At 44.4% G+C, this 17519-nt stretch overlaps 1 protein-coding gene across 5 annotated transcripts in view; it reads left to right on the top strand.

The window, feature by feature from the left end:
• Nadsyn1 (NAD synthetase 1) overlaps positions 1-17519 on the top strand; it is a 45173-nt gene that overhangs the window by 740 nt on the left and 26914 nt on the right. For 2 of the 5 annotated variants that reach the window (XR_015448952.1, XM_004852133.4), the window contains exons 2-6: positions 913-973; positions 4136-4252; positions 6791-6844; positions 7330-7419; positions 15282-15333. Coding sequence is in view for 4 of the 5 variants with exons in the window: in XM_004852133.4 (XP_004852190.1) it covers positions 913-973; positions 4136-4252; positions 6791-6844; positions 7330-7419; positions 15282-15333 (374 nt within the window). In the remaining variant the exon portion in view is untranslated. Of the gene's footprint in view, positions 1-483; positions 707-912; positions 974-4135; positions 4298-6790; positions 6845-7329; positions 7420-15281; positions 15334-17519 lie in introns of those variants that run through there. The other 3 variants (XM_013074932.3, XM_021264445.2, XM_087205482.1) reach the window with 3 other exon arrangements.

Consider the following 17519-nt stretch of genomic DNA (forward strand, 5'->3'; position numbering starts at 1 on the left):
GGCGGGGCAAGGCTGCTGTTCCTTGGAGTTGAGTATGTTGGGCAGGGGGTGAAGATGTGGCTGTTATGCACAGAGCAGGGATTGGATAGTCTGGTCCCAGAAGAACTTCCTGGTGGGTGAATAGTGGGAGTAGCTGGGGAAAAAAAGGGAAGTGGAGGAAGGAGTGAGCTGGCAGAAGAGTGTCATTGTTGAGTGTCACTATATAATTGGCATTCATGTCGACTCACCTTTGACCATGAAAGATCACTGTTCACACCTGTGCCGAAACTGGGGCTGCCCTGGGAAGCCTGCACCACAGCCTGTCTTGTGCTGGACTACTGACTGTAGGAGGGCTTGCTTGAGCAACAGAATAGTGTTTTAACTGATAGGATCTCATTAGCTGTGTGCCTTGGACCATAATCATTTTTTTTTTTTTGGTTGACCATCATCCTTTTTAAAAATTCAGAAAAATATATATATATCAACTTGCTTTCATTTTGCCAGAGTGAATCTTATTGGAGTGAAGAGAGGCTGTCCTGGGTGGCCAGAGCTGTGTGCACTCATCTGGCCTCTCTTCCCCTGCTGCTACCTAAATCTATTGCTGGTTCCTGGTGCTGACCCTGCCCCATGGGCCATAAACCTTCAAGTTGAGCCTCTTCCCTACAACTGTTCTTGGTATCTTCCTGCTAATAAAGTCTACCAGGATGTGACCTCTTCCTTCTTGGTGGTAAGGGTCAGCCAGAGAGGCCTCCCTATTTCTCATTTCCTGCAAGGTGTGTGTCAAACTCTGCTGCTTGGTTCTTAATAGGAGCCAATGGGTCAAGGACATCACAGCACATTTTTCTTATCATAGTACTGTAGCAGGATTTTTAATCTGCCTTTGAACATTCGAAGCTGCTGAGATTGTCCCTTTTTCTCTTTCTGGACATACAGGTATTGAAATTGCCAAAAGCAGAGGAGCAAGATACAGGATTGGACCTGAGCTGGAAATATGGTGAGAGTGAACAAACAAACACTCCAGACTGGGCAGAACAGATAGTGATGTCTGTGTCAGCTTTTCCCAATTGAAAAGGCAGAAAGGAGAGGAACAGTCCTGAGGTGGCAGAAATGCCAAGGCCACTTAGGAAGCCATCAGGAACACGAGTGTGCACCTGGTTAATGCCATTGAGCACTGGAACAAGAGCAGTTCTCTGGGTAATTACAGATTCTTGTGTTGGGTAAATAGGTGAACTGAATTTTTATCAGCAGGGCTTATTTCAAAACTGAGCTGCCCCTCTTTTACCTTTACCCTTCTGCTACAAGTATTTAAGGCCTGCCAGCAACTCCCATATTCATATGTTGAAATCTAATCTTTAGGTAATGGGGCTAAAAGGTGCTGCCCTGGGGAGGTGATTAGATCAGGCTGAATGGTATTAGTACACTTACGAAAGAAGTGTAGAGATCTTATTTGCCCCTTGTACCAGGGGAGGCCACCTAGAAAGTGCCATCTGTGAAGGAGAGAACAGCCCTCACCAGCCACCAAATCTTCTGGTGCCTTTATCTTGCACTTCCCAGCCTTCAGAATGGTGTACAATAAATTTCTGTTGTTCATAAATTAGTCACTCAAAAATATTTTGTTATAGCAGCCCAAATGGACTATGACACCCTCCCAGGTTTTCACTTTAATATTTAGCTATTAAAAGGTTTCATTCTGGGGCTGGGGATTTAGCTCAGTGGTTCAAGGACCCAAGTTCGATCCCCGGTACCAAAAAAAAAAAAAAAGACGGCTTCATTCTGTAAGCAGCTTCCCATAAGCCAACATAACAATCACTTGAACTATGTTCTTTTGCAAGAATCAGGAAAACTAATTTCTTTGTTCTCTTCTGGTCTCTCATTAAAGATACTCAGTGTGGGGGCCGGGGATATAGCTCAGTGGTGCCTCCGCCTGCCTCACAAGCACAAGGTCCTGAGTTTGATCCCCGGTACCAAAAAAAAAAAAAAAATACTCAGTGTGTCATCTTTATGCCTCCTGCCAGCTGCGGTCCTTGTCTGATTTTGGATGTCAGCTGCCTTCTGTGTGCTTCCATTTGTCTTTGAGCCCCTGACCTAACAGTGGAGTCTGAAAAGCTCTCTTCAGTCTTTGTCCTCTTCCTTACTTTGTTCTGGTTTCTGGACTTTGAGGGAGCAGAAAATGACCTCTCAAAGGTGCTTTTATATTAGTCCTGCAGCATCTTTCCCTCTGTCGTAATAAAGTTCATTTTCTTCATTAGGTTAATTTCCTGACTTCAAGTAGGGTTGTTTCTCCCATACCATCCGTTTCAGCAATGAGTAAAGTAACTAAGAATGTGTCTTAGTAACTAAGAATCTTAGAATCTTAGTAACTAAGAATCTGTCTAAGGTAACTAAGAATCTGTCTTCCCATCCCTGAAACACAATACTTAACAACCTAAAGGAGGAAAGGTTTATTTTGGCTCACGGTTTATAGAGATTCCAGTCCATAGTCAGGAGGTTCCAAGGCAGGGTGTGATGGCAGAGAATTGCTCATGGTACAGCAAGCAGGAAGCAGAGAAGATCAAGGGTAGAGGGAGATATACCTTGGCAGGCCACACCCCCCCAGTGACCCACCTCCAACCAGGCTTCACTTCCCAATCACATTTAGCTATGAACTCATCGAGAGACTAATCCACTGCAGACTACTGTGCCCCCATAATCCAGTCACCTTCCAAAAGTCCCACCTATGGGCATATGGGGCTTTGGGAGAATGTGTGGGTATTAACCATAACACCATCTGAGAGCATTTACACTTTTCATTTAATTAGTTCTTTTAAGAATTTCTTTCCTGGCTGCCGGGAATTGTCAATTCTTGGTGACCCAAGGTCACATAGCTGTTACTCCTGGGGTCCGAGCTTGATCTGTGATCTGGCTGTATCTTAGCCCTGGGAGCTGCAGCTCAGCCCAGTCCTCCTGATTGGAGGGTTTTGCTCAGATATGTAGAATTCCACTCTTCATCTCTCTGCCAATTCTCCTCTACCTTTTTCCTGCTCCTTAATCTGGACCTATCCTTTTTTTTTTCGTACCGGGCATCGAACACGGGTCCTTGCGCTTTTCAGACAGGTGGCGTAACCACTGAGCTAAATCCCCAGTCAAGGATTTGTCCTTTTAAAAAAGAGAGAATTTTTAGCTAAAGGATGGTCAGGCAGGGTGAGCCAGTGTGCTCAGTATGCTCTTGTATAATATCTGCAACAAATGACAAAGAGGAAACTGAATCAAGAGGAGCTCAGTCAGTTCCCTGAGCTCTCCATCTTCCTCCTTTTACTGGCCAGGGTCCAGTTCCCACCTCAGAGGGGCCCCTGGAATGGAGAAAGTGGGCTGGACCCAGGCCTTCACCTGCAAAGGTGTCCTGTTTTCTCTGAGCCAATTTTGTAGGTGTTGGAGATGGAAGGTGGCCAGCCGCATGAGCCCTGGGTGCTTATTGGCCAACATCTATTATGTGTTGCTCCTCCAGCTGTTGCCCAGCAGAAGGAGTGAGAGGTCGCTGATAGCTGCAACATCAACCTGGCGTAACAGCATCATTTGTTATCACACAAAGGCCTGGGAGCTAACAGGGAATGGAAACAGACTGGTTATTTCCCCAGGAAGATCCAGGGTGGCCTCATCTTGAGAGCCTTAACTTAATTGCATCTGCAAACTATTATCCTAAAATTCACTGGTTCCTGAGGTTAGGATGTGGACTTGCCTTCTGGAGGGCCACCATTCAGGTACAACATCTATAGCAAGAAACTCTGGAGTGGTTGTTGGGAGGCATTTGGAATGATCTTTCTCCTATGAAAATTTTTTTTGTGTGTGTGTATCCAGCTTTGTTTCTTTTTGCATCTTTTTCTTGTAGATCAGTGTGACTTTGGGCACATTATAGGTTAAAAATATCCAAGGACAAGTACTTGTTGACCAGAAAGAAAACTCAGAGTAACCAAAAACTAAAAAGGGAGTAGGAGCCTGATGTTTCTTAATTTCCTATAAAATGTACCATTTGTTGGAAAGTGCTTCTGATTCTGGCTGGACAATAGAAGTACTCAGGAAGGATTGAAGAAATACCGGTGCTTGGGCCCGCCCCTCTCTTATTTTGATGTGATTGACCTTAGGCCCCACCCACTCACCTGCCTGCTCCCCCTCTTTGCAGTGGCTATGGATGTTGGGATCATTATTACGAGTCGGACACCCTCTTGCATTCACTTCAAGTCCTGGCGACCCTTCTGGAATCTCCAGTCACCCAGGATATCATCTGTGACGTGGGGATGTAAGTGCCATCATGAACGTGTAGATGGGCAAGCTCAGAAAAAAGGCAAGTTCAAGGATGTAGGATATCCAGCCCCTCCTACCTGATGAGGTGGTTGAAAAGTGGTTTTGTCCCCATCCTGGCTCTGTGACCATCTAATTTCTCTCCCACGGCAACAGCAACTAGGAGCAGCTTTTATAGGTTGTTCCAGCTTTGCAAGCACACATGTTGCACAAATGGCAGTATGGCGTTCATCCTGTCACGTGCAGAGAGCTTTATTCCCTTCATGGTAAATCTCAGGGGTGGCTCCATGTCATTCCACATTGACCTCCCCACCCTGAAGCTCTGTGTGGTGTAGATTCTTCTAGTGTGTGCTTGTGCCAGGCTTTGCATAACCAGGCCTCACATTGTGGCCAGTTGACCTTGCTGTGACATTTGTTCAGTGGTGTCCTTCTAAGCAGCATATAGGTAGGGGTTTTAATCCAGCCTGTTCATACTGATGGTGATTAGGACCACTGTAGGCTGTGTTAGTTCCTCAGTGCTGCTGTGACAAATGATCACAAACACAAAGCACAAGAGCAGCACAGGTTTTGTCCATCACACACTTCTGACACCAGGACCAGCAGCAAGTCTGGTTCTCTTAGTGGGGGGCTCTAGGACAGAGTCCACACCTCTGCCTCTGCTCGCTTCCCTGGCTCAGGGCCCCTCTGGCACCTGCCTCACTCTGCCCAGCCGTGGTCTTCACATCTCCCTCTCCAACCCTCCCTCATATAAGGACTCTCCCGTACATATGAGGGCCTCAGGCAGACCAGGGTAGCCTCTCCAGTTCAAGGTCATGAACTTTATTCCACCTGCAAAACTCCTTTGCCAGGTAACATGAATACAGGTTCCAGGCATTAGGACATGGTGTCTTTGAGGGGGCCATGTGGACTTGTGGTGGTCACTTTAATAATACTATTTTCTGCTCAGACTTTCCTGTGTTGGCTTGGAATTTATAATCTTATTTTAATTTTTTTTTAGTTTTTACCCTTAAAATGGTCACAATCATATTTGATGATTTTTTGGGGGGAAATCTAGCATTTATCTGGATGTATAAGCTCCACTAAACAAGACAGGCATTACAATGTCACTGATGCCCTCTGCCTGGAATTCTTTCTCCAAAATATCCTCCAAGGGAGGATGTATCTAGTCCCCTTCCAGCCCTCTGTGGTTGGAGACCATAACCCATTCTATGAGTGACACAGCGCTAGCTCTCACAAACGAAAGTCTGAGAGTGGTGATTAATTTTCAAAAACACTGTCTTATTTGCTTTTACTACTCTGGAGTTCGATGGTTTTCTGTTTATTGGTCAATTGTAATAGTTTTGAAGTTGCTTGATTTTGTTGTTGTTTCTGTTGTTTTGCCTATAATTGTCTTGTTATTTTAAGCATTCTTTATATATAGGATAGCAGCCTATGCTCACATAAATAAAAATACTTTTTCCTATATGTTGTTTGCCATTTAATTTTATATGTGTTAAGCTTTGAAATTTTCATGTAATGATAGCTTCCATCTGATCTTTTTGTTCGAAGGGCTTGCTCCAGAGCAAATATTCCTTGTACATCCATTGAGAGCCCCTGTTTTCTTGAAAGTATCTATTTATCTGGCAGTCTGCATACCCTTTGTATAAATGAGAACACATCTGTGCCTGCCTGTGATGTGTTTCCTTTGGCCTGAGTGAGGATTGGAAGCTATAATGCTGGGACTTGATCATGGTAGCTGGCCATGCATTGTGAGCCAAGGATGTCTTCCTGCAGGTAGCCTTGGACCCCATCTTGGGAGGAGGCATTGAGCCCAGTGCTTCCTGACTTTGGAGTCCACAGCCTTGATAGTGTGCTCCTCCTTGTTCCCAGCATCCAGCTGTGTGGTTCATGTCCTGGACATGTGTGTATTTGTTTTGTCACTTATCTGACAGCCAGCCTCTCAGTGACCCTTTAAGAAGCCTTGTTCCCTTGTCCTTGCTGAGCCCTGCCCTGGGCTGTCTGGCTGTTCATGTGGGCTGAGCTCAGGGGCCAGTCCTGCCTCTTCCCATCTCTGCCTGAGTCTGCCTGGTGCCCCAGCCAAGCCACCCAACCTTTCCAGCTCTGCAGAGAAGTACTGCGAGGTTGCCTGAGAGGTGATATGAGCAAGTGTGCTTGGGGCAGAGAATGGAAGCAGTGAGGATTGGGATCTGACACACATGGCAAGGTGACAAGGTGGCAGAGGCAAGGGAGGAGGGAGGCAGGCAGCCACCCAAAGCTGAGAACATCCAGTTGGATGGGGAAGAGCCCTGGAGCCTGATAGCCATGCACTTCACCTAGAAAAATCTCTTCAACTTTGAGCCTTTGTCACCTGGACATTTGGCTCATTTTTATGTTGGACTTGAGAAGGCTACAGAAGAGCCTTACGATTCTCTGGAAGGATCTGAGAAAGCTTCCTACTAAAACAAACAGTTTGATTCTGCAACAGGAGCTGCTGCCTCCACTCGCTGCGTGTGTCAGAACGGGTGCAGACACTTATGTCCCTCTCTTTCTTCTGCAGGCCTGTGATGCACCGAAATGTCCGCTACAACTGCAGAGTCATCTTTCTCAACAGGTAGGTGGCCCCTGGGCTGGAGGCTGTGGAGACCTGTGTGGTGCCCTTGGAACTGTGTGCCGGAGGCCTTCTTGGGAGATGCCAGTGAGGGTACCACACCAGCCAGGTGTCTTGGGTCACAGCCAGTCCTCACAGGGGCACCTTCAGGCCTTGGAAGGAGAGAGACCCAGAAGGTGGGGCTTGGGGACATGTCCTTGTGACCTGAACGCTAGTCTAGTTGAGGGAGGACTCCTTACAGCCCTCCTCCTTAGCTAACTGCAAAGTACACCTGCTGGACTTCACCCTTCTGTCCTTGCTGACTGTCAGAGGTGGATGGAACTGTGGAGACTTGTTTTACAGACAGAAAGCTGAAGCTCAGAGGAGGAAGAGATTTTCTCAGTGTGAGCTGGCTCTGCATAGGTTATCTGGCTTTGGTGACCATGACTGTGGGCACTGGCCCATCTGTCCCAAGAGCTTGGTCTGAGCAGCCCTGTTCCCTGCTGTAGGAGAATCCTGCTCATCAGGCCCAAGATGGCCCTAGCAAATGAAGCCAACTACCGAGAGCTGCGCTGGTTTACTCCATGGTCCAGGAGCCGGTGAGTTACAGACCCCAACACATGATAGCATGTTCAGGACTTCCCTTTGAGTGTTTAGTTAGTAAACATCACCACTGTGTGTATCTTGGCCCCGGGTCATAAGAGGACACTAGAACAGGAATAAGGTCCCTGCCTGTCATTTAGACATGGCTGTTTCTTTTATATGACATTTGACTGAAAAATACAGTTAATGTTTAAAACTTTTTAAATTTATTACGAGTTTGTCCTTGCCACTTTCTGAAGCAGTTCTAGAAGTTCCTGGTTGCCTCAGTGTCCTGAATTGATTCAAAATGTTTTTCTTTCATGGTCGTTTTGATTTTGAGGAAGAGCCAGAAGTTGCATGGTGGATGAGGACACACTGTGATGTTTTTACAAGCTTGCCTTCCCATTGGTTGGCGCTCGGCAGCAGCATTCACATTTTTTTGATCATACCTATGAAGACACTCATGAAAGGGGACTTCCAGAAGTGCTTCAGAAAGTGCCAAGAACAATGGGATAAGTGTGTTTGAAGTGAGGGCAAGTACGTTGAGGGGGATTAATGACAGTGTGTCTTTTACTGTGATAAATTTTTAAAACTTGAAACATTCATTGTACATTTTGATCACATCTTGTGTAACTAATACCAGAACAAAACAAAAACCCATCATTGCTTTGCCCCTGCCCCCTCCATCCCCACCCAATCCTAGTAACACTCTATTTGTCCAATTTTTCCCTTTCTCTCAGCTTTGCCTCCATATTTCTAACTACTGTTTATGTTGTCATTTTTAAAATTGTGGTAAAATCCGCCTAACCTAAGATTTGCCCTCTGAAACATTTTTAGGTGCACAGAGTTCAGGGGCATTAAGCACATTCATACTGCTGTGTAGCTATCACCAGAACTACCTCATCTTCCTAAAATGTCCCCATTAAACACTGACTCCCTGTAGCCCTCCCCAGTCCCTGGCACCACCATCCTACTTTCTGTCTCTATGGACCTCATGACTCTAGGGACCTTATATGAGTGGAATCATGTAGAATTTGTTCTCTTGTGACTGGTTTATTTCCCTGAGCATAACATACTCAAGGACCATCCATCCTGTCATGTTTTAGAATTTCCTCCTTTTTAGGGCTGAGTAATATTCCATTCCATCCAGTGCCACATGTTCCTCTGTTCATCAGCTGATGAATGTCTAAGTTGCCTCCACCTCTTTTTTTTTTTGGTACCGGGTATCGAACTCAGGACCTTGCGAGGCAGGTGGTGGCCCACCTCTTGACCATCGAGAATCATGCTATGGTGAACACGGACATATTGTCATGCCTCAATTTCTTGCTGTACAAGAACAAGACAGTGCACTTAACATCCCTTAGTTCAGTTTCTCTCCCCTTATATGTCCATATAAATCATAGCGCACCATTGATATGATTCGGTTTGTGTAAGTTCATGACTAAGCCCAGAATTGTGCTGTTCCTCTCCTGGGAGTCACCTGTACCTTCCACCTGCCCACCCAGCACTCTGTCAGGCAGGTGGCCAGACTGACCTCCTGCTCTGTCCCCTGTTGCCCTTGAACTGGATTTTACTGTCTCTGGGTAGCCTGTCCTCTCCCCTGGGATCTAACATCTTCCTCTTGTCATGTGCTCCTTCATTGCAACACAGTTTCCGGCAGCTTCTTGGAACAATGATTTGAGGAAGGTAAATATTTTGAGATCTTGCTTGCAGATGTCTTTATTTGCTTCTCACACACAATGAGTAATAAAAAAATTTTTTTAAGTTAGAAATATTTTATCTTCATAATTCCAAGAACTGCCTCTTACCTTCTACTGGTGGTGGAGGACTCTTACATTCATGGTCATTCACTTCATGACCACATGTAAAGACTTCGCTCCCCCTGCTGCCTCATCCTCTCTTTCTGTCCCCCAAGTATTAGGAGATGGGCACCCAAATCACATGGGCAGAGAAGTGGAGGCTCAGAAAGATAATGTTGAATGAAACAACCAAGTCACGAGAGTGTATTCACTGTGATTCCATGGGTGGGAAGTTCAAAGACAACTAAAGCTATCAACAGGATACATGGGTCTGGGCACAAGTACAAGATACGAGATTCAGGGCACTCAACACTTCTGGGGAGAGAAGGGCCACACGGGGTGTCCAAGTCTTCATGATGCTCTGCTCCTTCACCTTGGCAGCGTTTATGTCCTCCCTGTTTTAACATTAGACTTTAGTCACGTACGTGCTGTGGCTCACTTCTGTGCTTCCATGTTAGAAGGAAGTCTGGAAATCTGATCTTTGTTTTAGTAGAAGCCAGCTACTTCTGCCTAGACAGATGCCTGTGGGGCATCTCCATCACTTCAAAGAATAGTTTGATGAATCTCTTATTTTTTAATATGCTTACATTATCTTTATTTCAGGAAATTTTCTGTTTTGTTCTTCTGCTTTTGTTTCCTTCTTCAGAGACCTCAGGCACAAGCACACAAGCCTGTTACATCCTTCTGTCTGCTTTCCCTATCTTTCCTTTTCTCTCTTCATTTGTTGGTATTTTCTTGGTTTTATTTCTCTAAATTTGTCTTCTATACAATAGTTTTTATTAGGAAAACCTGTTTTGGTCTTTTTCTGATCTGCAGTTTTTCTTTTTGTTAGTACATGTTTGTGATACATAGTGACTCCATACAGCTTGGGACTTTGATCCATATAAAATTTTTACTCCCATCTCCTCTGCCTGTCCCTCTTCCTTTTCCACCAGATCCCCACCTCTACCGAGACTACCTCCCTGTTTTTTCACATGCCTGTTTATTTTTCTCTTTCAATTGTTCGTATTTTGGGTTTCTCAGAGATATCACCTGATATATAACTTTTTGTGACTGACTTATTTTATTTAGCATTATGGTCTCAAGATTTGTCTTACAAATGACTCAAAATTTTTTTTATACATATGCATATATGTATGTGTGTATATATATATATATATATCACATTTTCTTTTTTTTTTTCATCTGTTGACAGGCGTGTAGGCTGCTTCCATGATTTAGCTAATGTGGATTGTGCTGCTATAAATGAGTATGTGTGTATTTTTTTTTTTTTTTTAGTACCAGGGATCTAACTCAGGTCCTTGTGCTTTCGAGGCAGTCGGCAGGCAGAACTACTGAGCTAAATCCCTGGCCTGTGTGTATCATTTTTATAGGATGATTTTAGCTCTTTTTTGTTCGTTTTGTTTTGTTTTGGTCCTGGGGATCAAACTCAGGACCTTGCGCTTGCCAGGCAGGCGCGGTGCCACAGAGCTACATCTCTGGCCCTGATTTTAGCTCTTCTGGGAATACTCAGGAGAGATATAGCTGGGTCAAATGGGATTTCTATTTTTAGTTTTTTGAGCAATCTCCTTACTGATTTCGAAAGTGGTTGTACTAGTTTACATTCCCACGAGCAATGTATAAGGGTTCTTTTTTCCCCCTGCAACCTCATCAGTGTTTGTTTTCTTGTCCTTTCAATGGTCATTCTTTTGTTCTGCTTTTTGCGGTACCGAGGATTGAACTCAGGCCCTTGCGCTTATGAGGTTGGCGTGGTATCAGTGGTCATTCTTACTGGAGTAAAGTGGAATCTCAGTGCTTGATTTATATTTCTCTAATGGCTAAAGATTTTAAACATTTTAAAACGTATTTGTGACCATTTTTATTCTATGAAATGTTTATTCATTTCAATTGGCCATTTTTGATTGTTTCATTTTTTTGTGATCTATTTTTTTTTTGAGTCCTTTATATATTCTAGGTATTAATCCTGTCTGAAGAGTAGCTGGTAAAATTTTTTTCTCATTATGTAGGTTGTCTCTTCACTCTGTTGGTTGGTTCCTTTGTGGTGTAGAAGCTTTTAAAGGTGATGTAATCCAATTTGTTGATTCTTGGTATTATTTTTTATGCAATTGGTTCTGTTCAGGAAATCCATTTATGCCTATGTCTTCAAGGGTGTTACCAGGTTTTTCTTCCATTAGTCAGTGTTTCTGTTTTTGTGTATAGTTCTTTGATCCATTTTTAAAATTTATTTATTTATTTATTTATTTTTTTGGTACTGGGGATCGAACTCAGGACCTAGTGCTTGTCAGGCAGGCACAGTGCCACTGAACTAAATCCTGACCCACTTTGATCCATTTTGATTTGATTTGAGTACAGGGTGAAAGATATGGATCAAGATTCATTCTTCTGCTTGTGGATAACCCATTTTCCCAAAACCATTTATTAAAGAGGCCATCTTTTTACCAGCATATACATTGGCCCCTTTGTAAAACATCAACTGTCTGAAGGTACTTGAGGTTGTTTCTACATACTCTATTCTATCCTGTTGATCAATATGTCTGTCTTTCTGTCAGTACCATGCTGTTTTTACTACTGTAGCTTTGGGGTATAACTTGAAGTCTGAGAATGTAACACCTCCTGCCTTGCTTTTATTGCCAGTATTGCTTTTGCTGTTCTGGTCTCTTCTGTTTCCATAAAAACTTTGGAATTATTTTTTCTAATCCTGTGAAAAAAGCTGTTGTTATTTTAATGAGGATTGCATTAAATCTATAGATCATTTTTGGTAATATGGTGATTTCAATGATGTTCTGCCTATCCAAGAACAGGGGATATCTTTCCATTTTCTAATGTCCTCTTCAATCTCTTTTATTAAGAGTAATATAGTTTTCATTATAGAGATAGTTCACTTCCTTGGTTAGATTAATTCTGAGGCTTTTGTCTTTTTTGAAGCTATTGTGAATGGGATTGTTTCCCTGGTTTCTTTCTCAGTGGGTTCATTCTTCGTGTTTAGGAACACTATTGATTTTTGTGTATTTATTTTGTATCCTATCACTCTGTTGAATTTATTAGTTGTGAGAATCTTCTGGAAGAGTTTTTTGGATCCTCTATGTAAAGGATCATGTTACCTGCAAATAAGGATATTTTGACTTCTTCCTTTCTTATTTGAATCCCTTTTATTTCCTTCTCTTGCCTAATTTCTCTGGCTAAATTTTTGAATACATGTACTGTGTTGAACAGGAGTGGTGAAAATAGACACCCCTGTCCACTTGTCTTGTTCCTGTTTTTAATGGGAATGCTTTCAGTTTTTCCACCATTTAGTATGAAGTTGGTGGTAGGTTTGTCATAAAACACATCAAGGTTTTTATCATGAATGAATGTTGAATTTTGTGAAATGCTTTTTTGAATCTACTGTCCTTAGTTCTATTTTTGGTGATGTGTTACATTTATTAATTTATGTATATTGAACCATTCTTGCAGTCATGGGGTGACACAACTTGGTCATGATTTGTGATCTTTTTAATGATTTGTTATATTGTTTGCAGGTATCTTTTCTGGTTTTGATGTTAAGATAATGCTAGCTTCAAGGAATAAATTTGGCGGTGCTCTTTCCCTTTCAGTTTCTGCAAGAATTTGAGGAGTATTGGCGTTAGTTCTTTCCTGAAGTTCTTGTAACATTCAGCAGTGAATCTACTGGGTCCTGAGATTTTCTTAGTTGATAGTGTTTTTTTATTATTATTATTGCCTCAGTTTCCTTGTTATTGAATTGACTGGGGTTTTTATATCTTCTTGGTTTAGTTTTGGTAATTCATATGTGTCTAGGAATCTATTCATTTCTTCTATATTCTCCAATGTATTGGAACACAGGTTTTCACAAAAGGTTGCTTATGAGTTAGACCCACAAATAAAAGTGAACACAGGGCTGCAGTGGGGGGAGTGGGTGGCCACCTCAGCTGGAGTTTGCAGAGGGTGTCTTGCTGAGTTGTCAAGCCAGGACTTAAGTTTTGATCCTCCTGCCTCAGCCTCTCTCAGTCCTGGGATTACAGGATTGAAAATCTAGACATCTTAAATCTTGAATTGAAAATGTAAAATTCTAGTACAATGTAAAAATGGAATATGCATCACTCTTGACCTCGAGCACAGTGTGCTCTTTACCTTAGAGCTACACTGCGTATCAGTTCTGCCAATAAGACTGTGAACTTCATGATTATTATGTCACATCACCATCCTCCTGGCCCAAGCTGACTCTTAGTATCCCTTCTGCCTCCCTGTAGAGAAGTTGATGTCATATCTTGGCAATATAAAAAATGTGGGCTTTCTGTTCTCTTGCACAGGCTACCGGGTCAGAGTACCTCTTTAGATAGCTCCCTGTCCAGCCATGTCTAAAACCACAGGGAAATGCTAGAAATTTCCTCTTCCACACTCAGTCACTTGGTAGGATTCAGTCCACCTGCCCTTCTGCTCAGTATATCTGTCTAGTAGCAGAGTCTGCATTCTTAACAATACAGGATTATTGTTCACCCCTGCCAAAGAGAAGGTTCCTCTCCACAATGGAGCTGCCATGCATTCAGTGCTGGTGTGCACTACTTATGTTATTTCACTTATTACTGTAGATGCCACTATTTCTGGGTTTGACCTGATCACTGGCTCATTCAAGATGTATTCCAGCAATTTCCTATGAGCCCCCATCTCCTCCTGTAGCATGTACTTTTGATTAGGATGAATACCCTGAAACTTCTAATTCACCATGATTTGGTGAGACCCAGTCTTTCCTGCAGAGAATCTAAGAATTGATGCTTTAAAAACTTCTTAGATAGCTCCCCAAATCTAAGCACCCCATGATTATCACAGCAGTATAGGAAACATGGGGCCTCTTGTAGCTCACAGCTGCAGAGAAGACTTGCAATTGCCATTGCCAAAAATGGTTCCTGGGCAGAAATACACTGCTAGGAGTTTTGAGGGGAGGTTTGCTGGGGAGGTCAGGCAGAGGCTGCCACATTAGTGCCCACCAGGGAAGGTGTCTCAAACAGCAACGGAGGCTGCGGCTGGAGGCCAGCTTTCTGAGAGACTTTTGTTCATGATGTCCCTGCTCTCAGTGCACTGTAATGAGCCTCAGTAGCCATCTGCCAGGTGTGAACTGGCTTTGGGGCTACCTTGGGACAAAGAGTGAGAAGAAGTGAAGCTGGGCATGTGCTACTTCCTGGTGGCCTTTCTCTGTGGCCTGGTACCAAGTGGATCTTCAGATGAACTGAGGAGGAAACAAGGATGAAGGGGAAGTGTTTGGGCCCCCTACCTTTGAAATGCATTTTGGTGCAGCAACACAGCCATCATCAGACCTACAGATGGCGAAATGGGTGCTCATTATGGGGTGATGAGGCTGCTGGGAGGTCTGCAGAGATCTTGTTCCTGATCCCTACAACAGTGAAGGAGAGAAAATGAGGGAGACAAGTCATCATTCTTTCAACTTCTCAACTTTCAATGCTTTGCTTAAGTAAAAGACAACTGCTGCAGGTGTGCCCATAAGGTGCTTGGGAACTCTAAACAAGGCAAGAAGAAACAGAGCTAATCAGATATTGAAGTGGTGTGCCTTGTAACAGCCTATTTGAAGTCAAAGGTGTGAACCATCTCCTTCTACCAGCTATACAGTACCTTTTAGAGTGGTTCTTTGGGACTCCTTATGCTAAAGCTATGTGTTCAACCCTTTGCCATCTGTGTAGCCATGGAGCTTTATTATTTCACTGATATGGGTTTGCATTTGTATGTTGGGTTAATGCTACGTGGCTTTTCTAATTCAGCAACTGTGATCTGGGTGCCGCTGCTTTCTCCTGGGGAATGTGGATTGTTTTCAGCTAATCCTCACATCACAGCTTTTCAGTCCTTGTGCATCCATACCTGGGAGCTGAGACATTCAGACCCTCGAGAGCAACAGCCTGTCTTTTAGCAAAGTGCTGCAGGGTGTAATCAGTTCCCTTCATACTTCCCTTTCACCTTGAAGCAGTAGCTCACAGCAGTCTGAACTTGAACTTGGCTGTGCTGACTCCTGGTGCGAGGCTCTTGGTTCCCTCTGGACTCAGCAAGTCTCAGATCTGTGGTGTTCTCCTTTCCAGGCAAGTAGAGGAGTATTTCCTCCCTCGGATGTTGCAGGACCTGACAAAGCAGGTGAGTCCCACCTCTGAAACTCACTCAGACATCACCATTCCAGCTAGCAGGGGACCATGTGGGACAGGGTCTCTCTAAATCACAGAAAGCACTGTGGCTGGCATAAGTAAGAAGCAAGGAAATGGGAGACTTCTATAGTGAGTGCAGGGTCTTGGGTGCTGCTCCTTGCTCGTCTCCCGGCCTGCCTTCTCTCCTCACCTTCCTCTTTCTTGGCCTCTAGCTGGCTTTCTGTTCTTCCTTTCTTCCACATGGCTGGAAATGGCCCTCTCCACATTTTCTACATTTCCTACACTGAAAACAAAGTGTCATATTTCCATGGTGAGTCCCCAGGGAAGGGACTCTGGTGTCCCCATCTTGGTTGCATCTTGTGGCTGGGCTGTGACAGGTGAGCCACACTGCAGGCCAGCAGCTGTTACCTGTCATGTGGCAGCAGGTCAAAGGTGGTTTCCAGGGTGACTGTCCTGGGTCAGTGGCCCTGTCAGTGTCCACAGCATTCCATTCCTGGCTGCTCTGGGTATAGGCATTTTCTTCTTTACACAAAGTCCTGAAGATACCACTACCTGGCACGATTTGGCATTCCCAGGGAAAGTCATGGGGCATCTGCCTCTTCCCAGTATGCAAGAACCAAACTCAAGTCCAGCCCTCATGGCCAGACCCTTTGGAGGATGGTTAGTTACAGCACAGACTCCCTCCAACGTCTCTTAATTCCATCCACATTTCTGCTCAAGGCCTGGCTTCCTGATGGTCACCTCCTAAGTCACCTCCCATCTTCCCCTTTACCCTGCCTGCCTTATTTCCTGTCATGGCTCCTGCCTACCTCTGTCATCATACTGAGAGCACCCACTTATTCACAACCTAGTGTCCTGCCTTGCTGGAATATACCCTGAGCTCAGTGGCTGGGCTCTCATTATCCATGGATCTTAGGGGCCCCAAGGTGCACAGGAAATGGCAGAGAGAGGGAATGAATACATGGATGGACACGTGAACAGACCTTGAAGGTAGCCTGAGTTTGTTTAACCCCCAGAAGCACTGAGTTGGTTTTCATTTAACAGTCACAGAGGGGTTGAATAACTGCTTAGAATTGCACAGCTAAGCAAAGGGGCCTCGGTCCCACTGCAGAATCTGCTCCTCATATGAAGGTGCATTCACACACTCTTGTCCCCAGCCTGCCCTGGTGGAGCACCTGAGGCCTGAGGCTGTTCTGCCTCCTGGCAATTTACTGGGCCTGAGAACTGCTAACTCATCTCTGGCCCAGTGTCTCTTCTTGCTGCTGAGGCCCGCCCTGCTCCCCTTTAGTTGGGGCTGAGTCTGGGGCCTGACATTCTGAGCCTGGAGCTCCCTACAGAAGATGCTTCTCCAGCCTCCTCACCCTGGTTCCACCTTCATCAGACACCTTTCCTTTCAGGTCTTTGATTATAAACAGCTGTTACCAAGAGCTCCACGTGATGTGATTCTGTTAAAAACTGAAGGAAATAAACAACATCCAATTGAGGAGTAAATTGATTATAAGGACTTCATGGCTATAATGTAGTTCTTCATAAGGGCATACTGAGTCCCTCCCGCAGAGTGCCTCACAGAGGCCCACCTCATTCAGGGACCAGTCTCCATCCCTGACTTAGGCACTAGCCCGGTTTCTCCATCACAGTGGTGCATCTTTCTGAACCTCTTGCATGCCTGGCCAGCAGGGGCTCTTAACCTTGGGTTGCTACCATCCAGGAGCTGGATTGAGTTGCTGGCTGCAGTCCTGAGTCCCTGGGAGAGGCGCCGTGCAGGCCACTTAGCCTGGAGCCTTAGCTTTGGTGATCAAAAATAGCCAGGGTGACATTTGGGAAGGTGTCTTAGCCACTTTCCTGTTGCTGGGACAAAATACCTGATACCTAGAACTTAAAGGAGGAAGGTTTATTTTGGCTCACAGTTCATAGTTGGTTGACTCCAAGGCAGAAATGGCATAGTAGAAGGAATTGGATGGTGGAAATCTGTTCAACCCAGGGCAGCCAGGAACTAGAGAGAGAAAGAAGGAGCCCAGGACAAGAATATACCTTTCTAGGTCATGTCCCTAATGACATTCCTCCAACCAGGCCCAACCTACAAATAGTAGATGAATCCACTGATGAATATAGCCCTCCATGATCCAGTTATCTTCTACACACATGATACCTTTGGGACACATTTTGGATCTAAACTGT

This window comes from Heterocephalus glaber, unplaced genomic scaffold, assembly GCF_053883595.1.
Source record: "Heterocephalus glaber isolate CG9 unplaced genomic scaffold, H.glaber_assembly_v1.0 deba00000594, whole genome shotgun sequence".
Lineage (NCBI taxonomy): Eukaryota > Metazoa > Chordata > Mammalia > Rodentia > Bathyergidae > Heterocephalus > Heterocephalus glaber.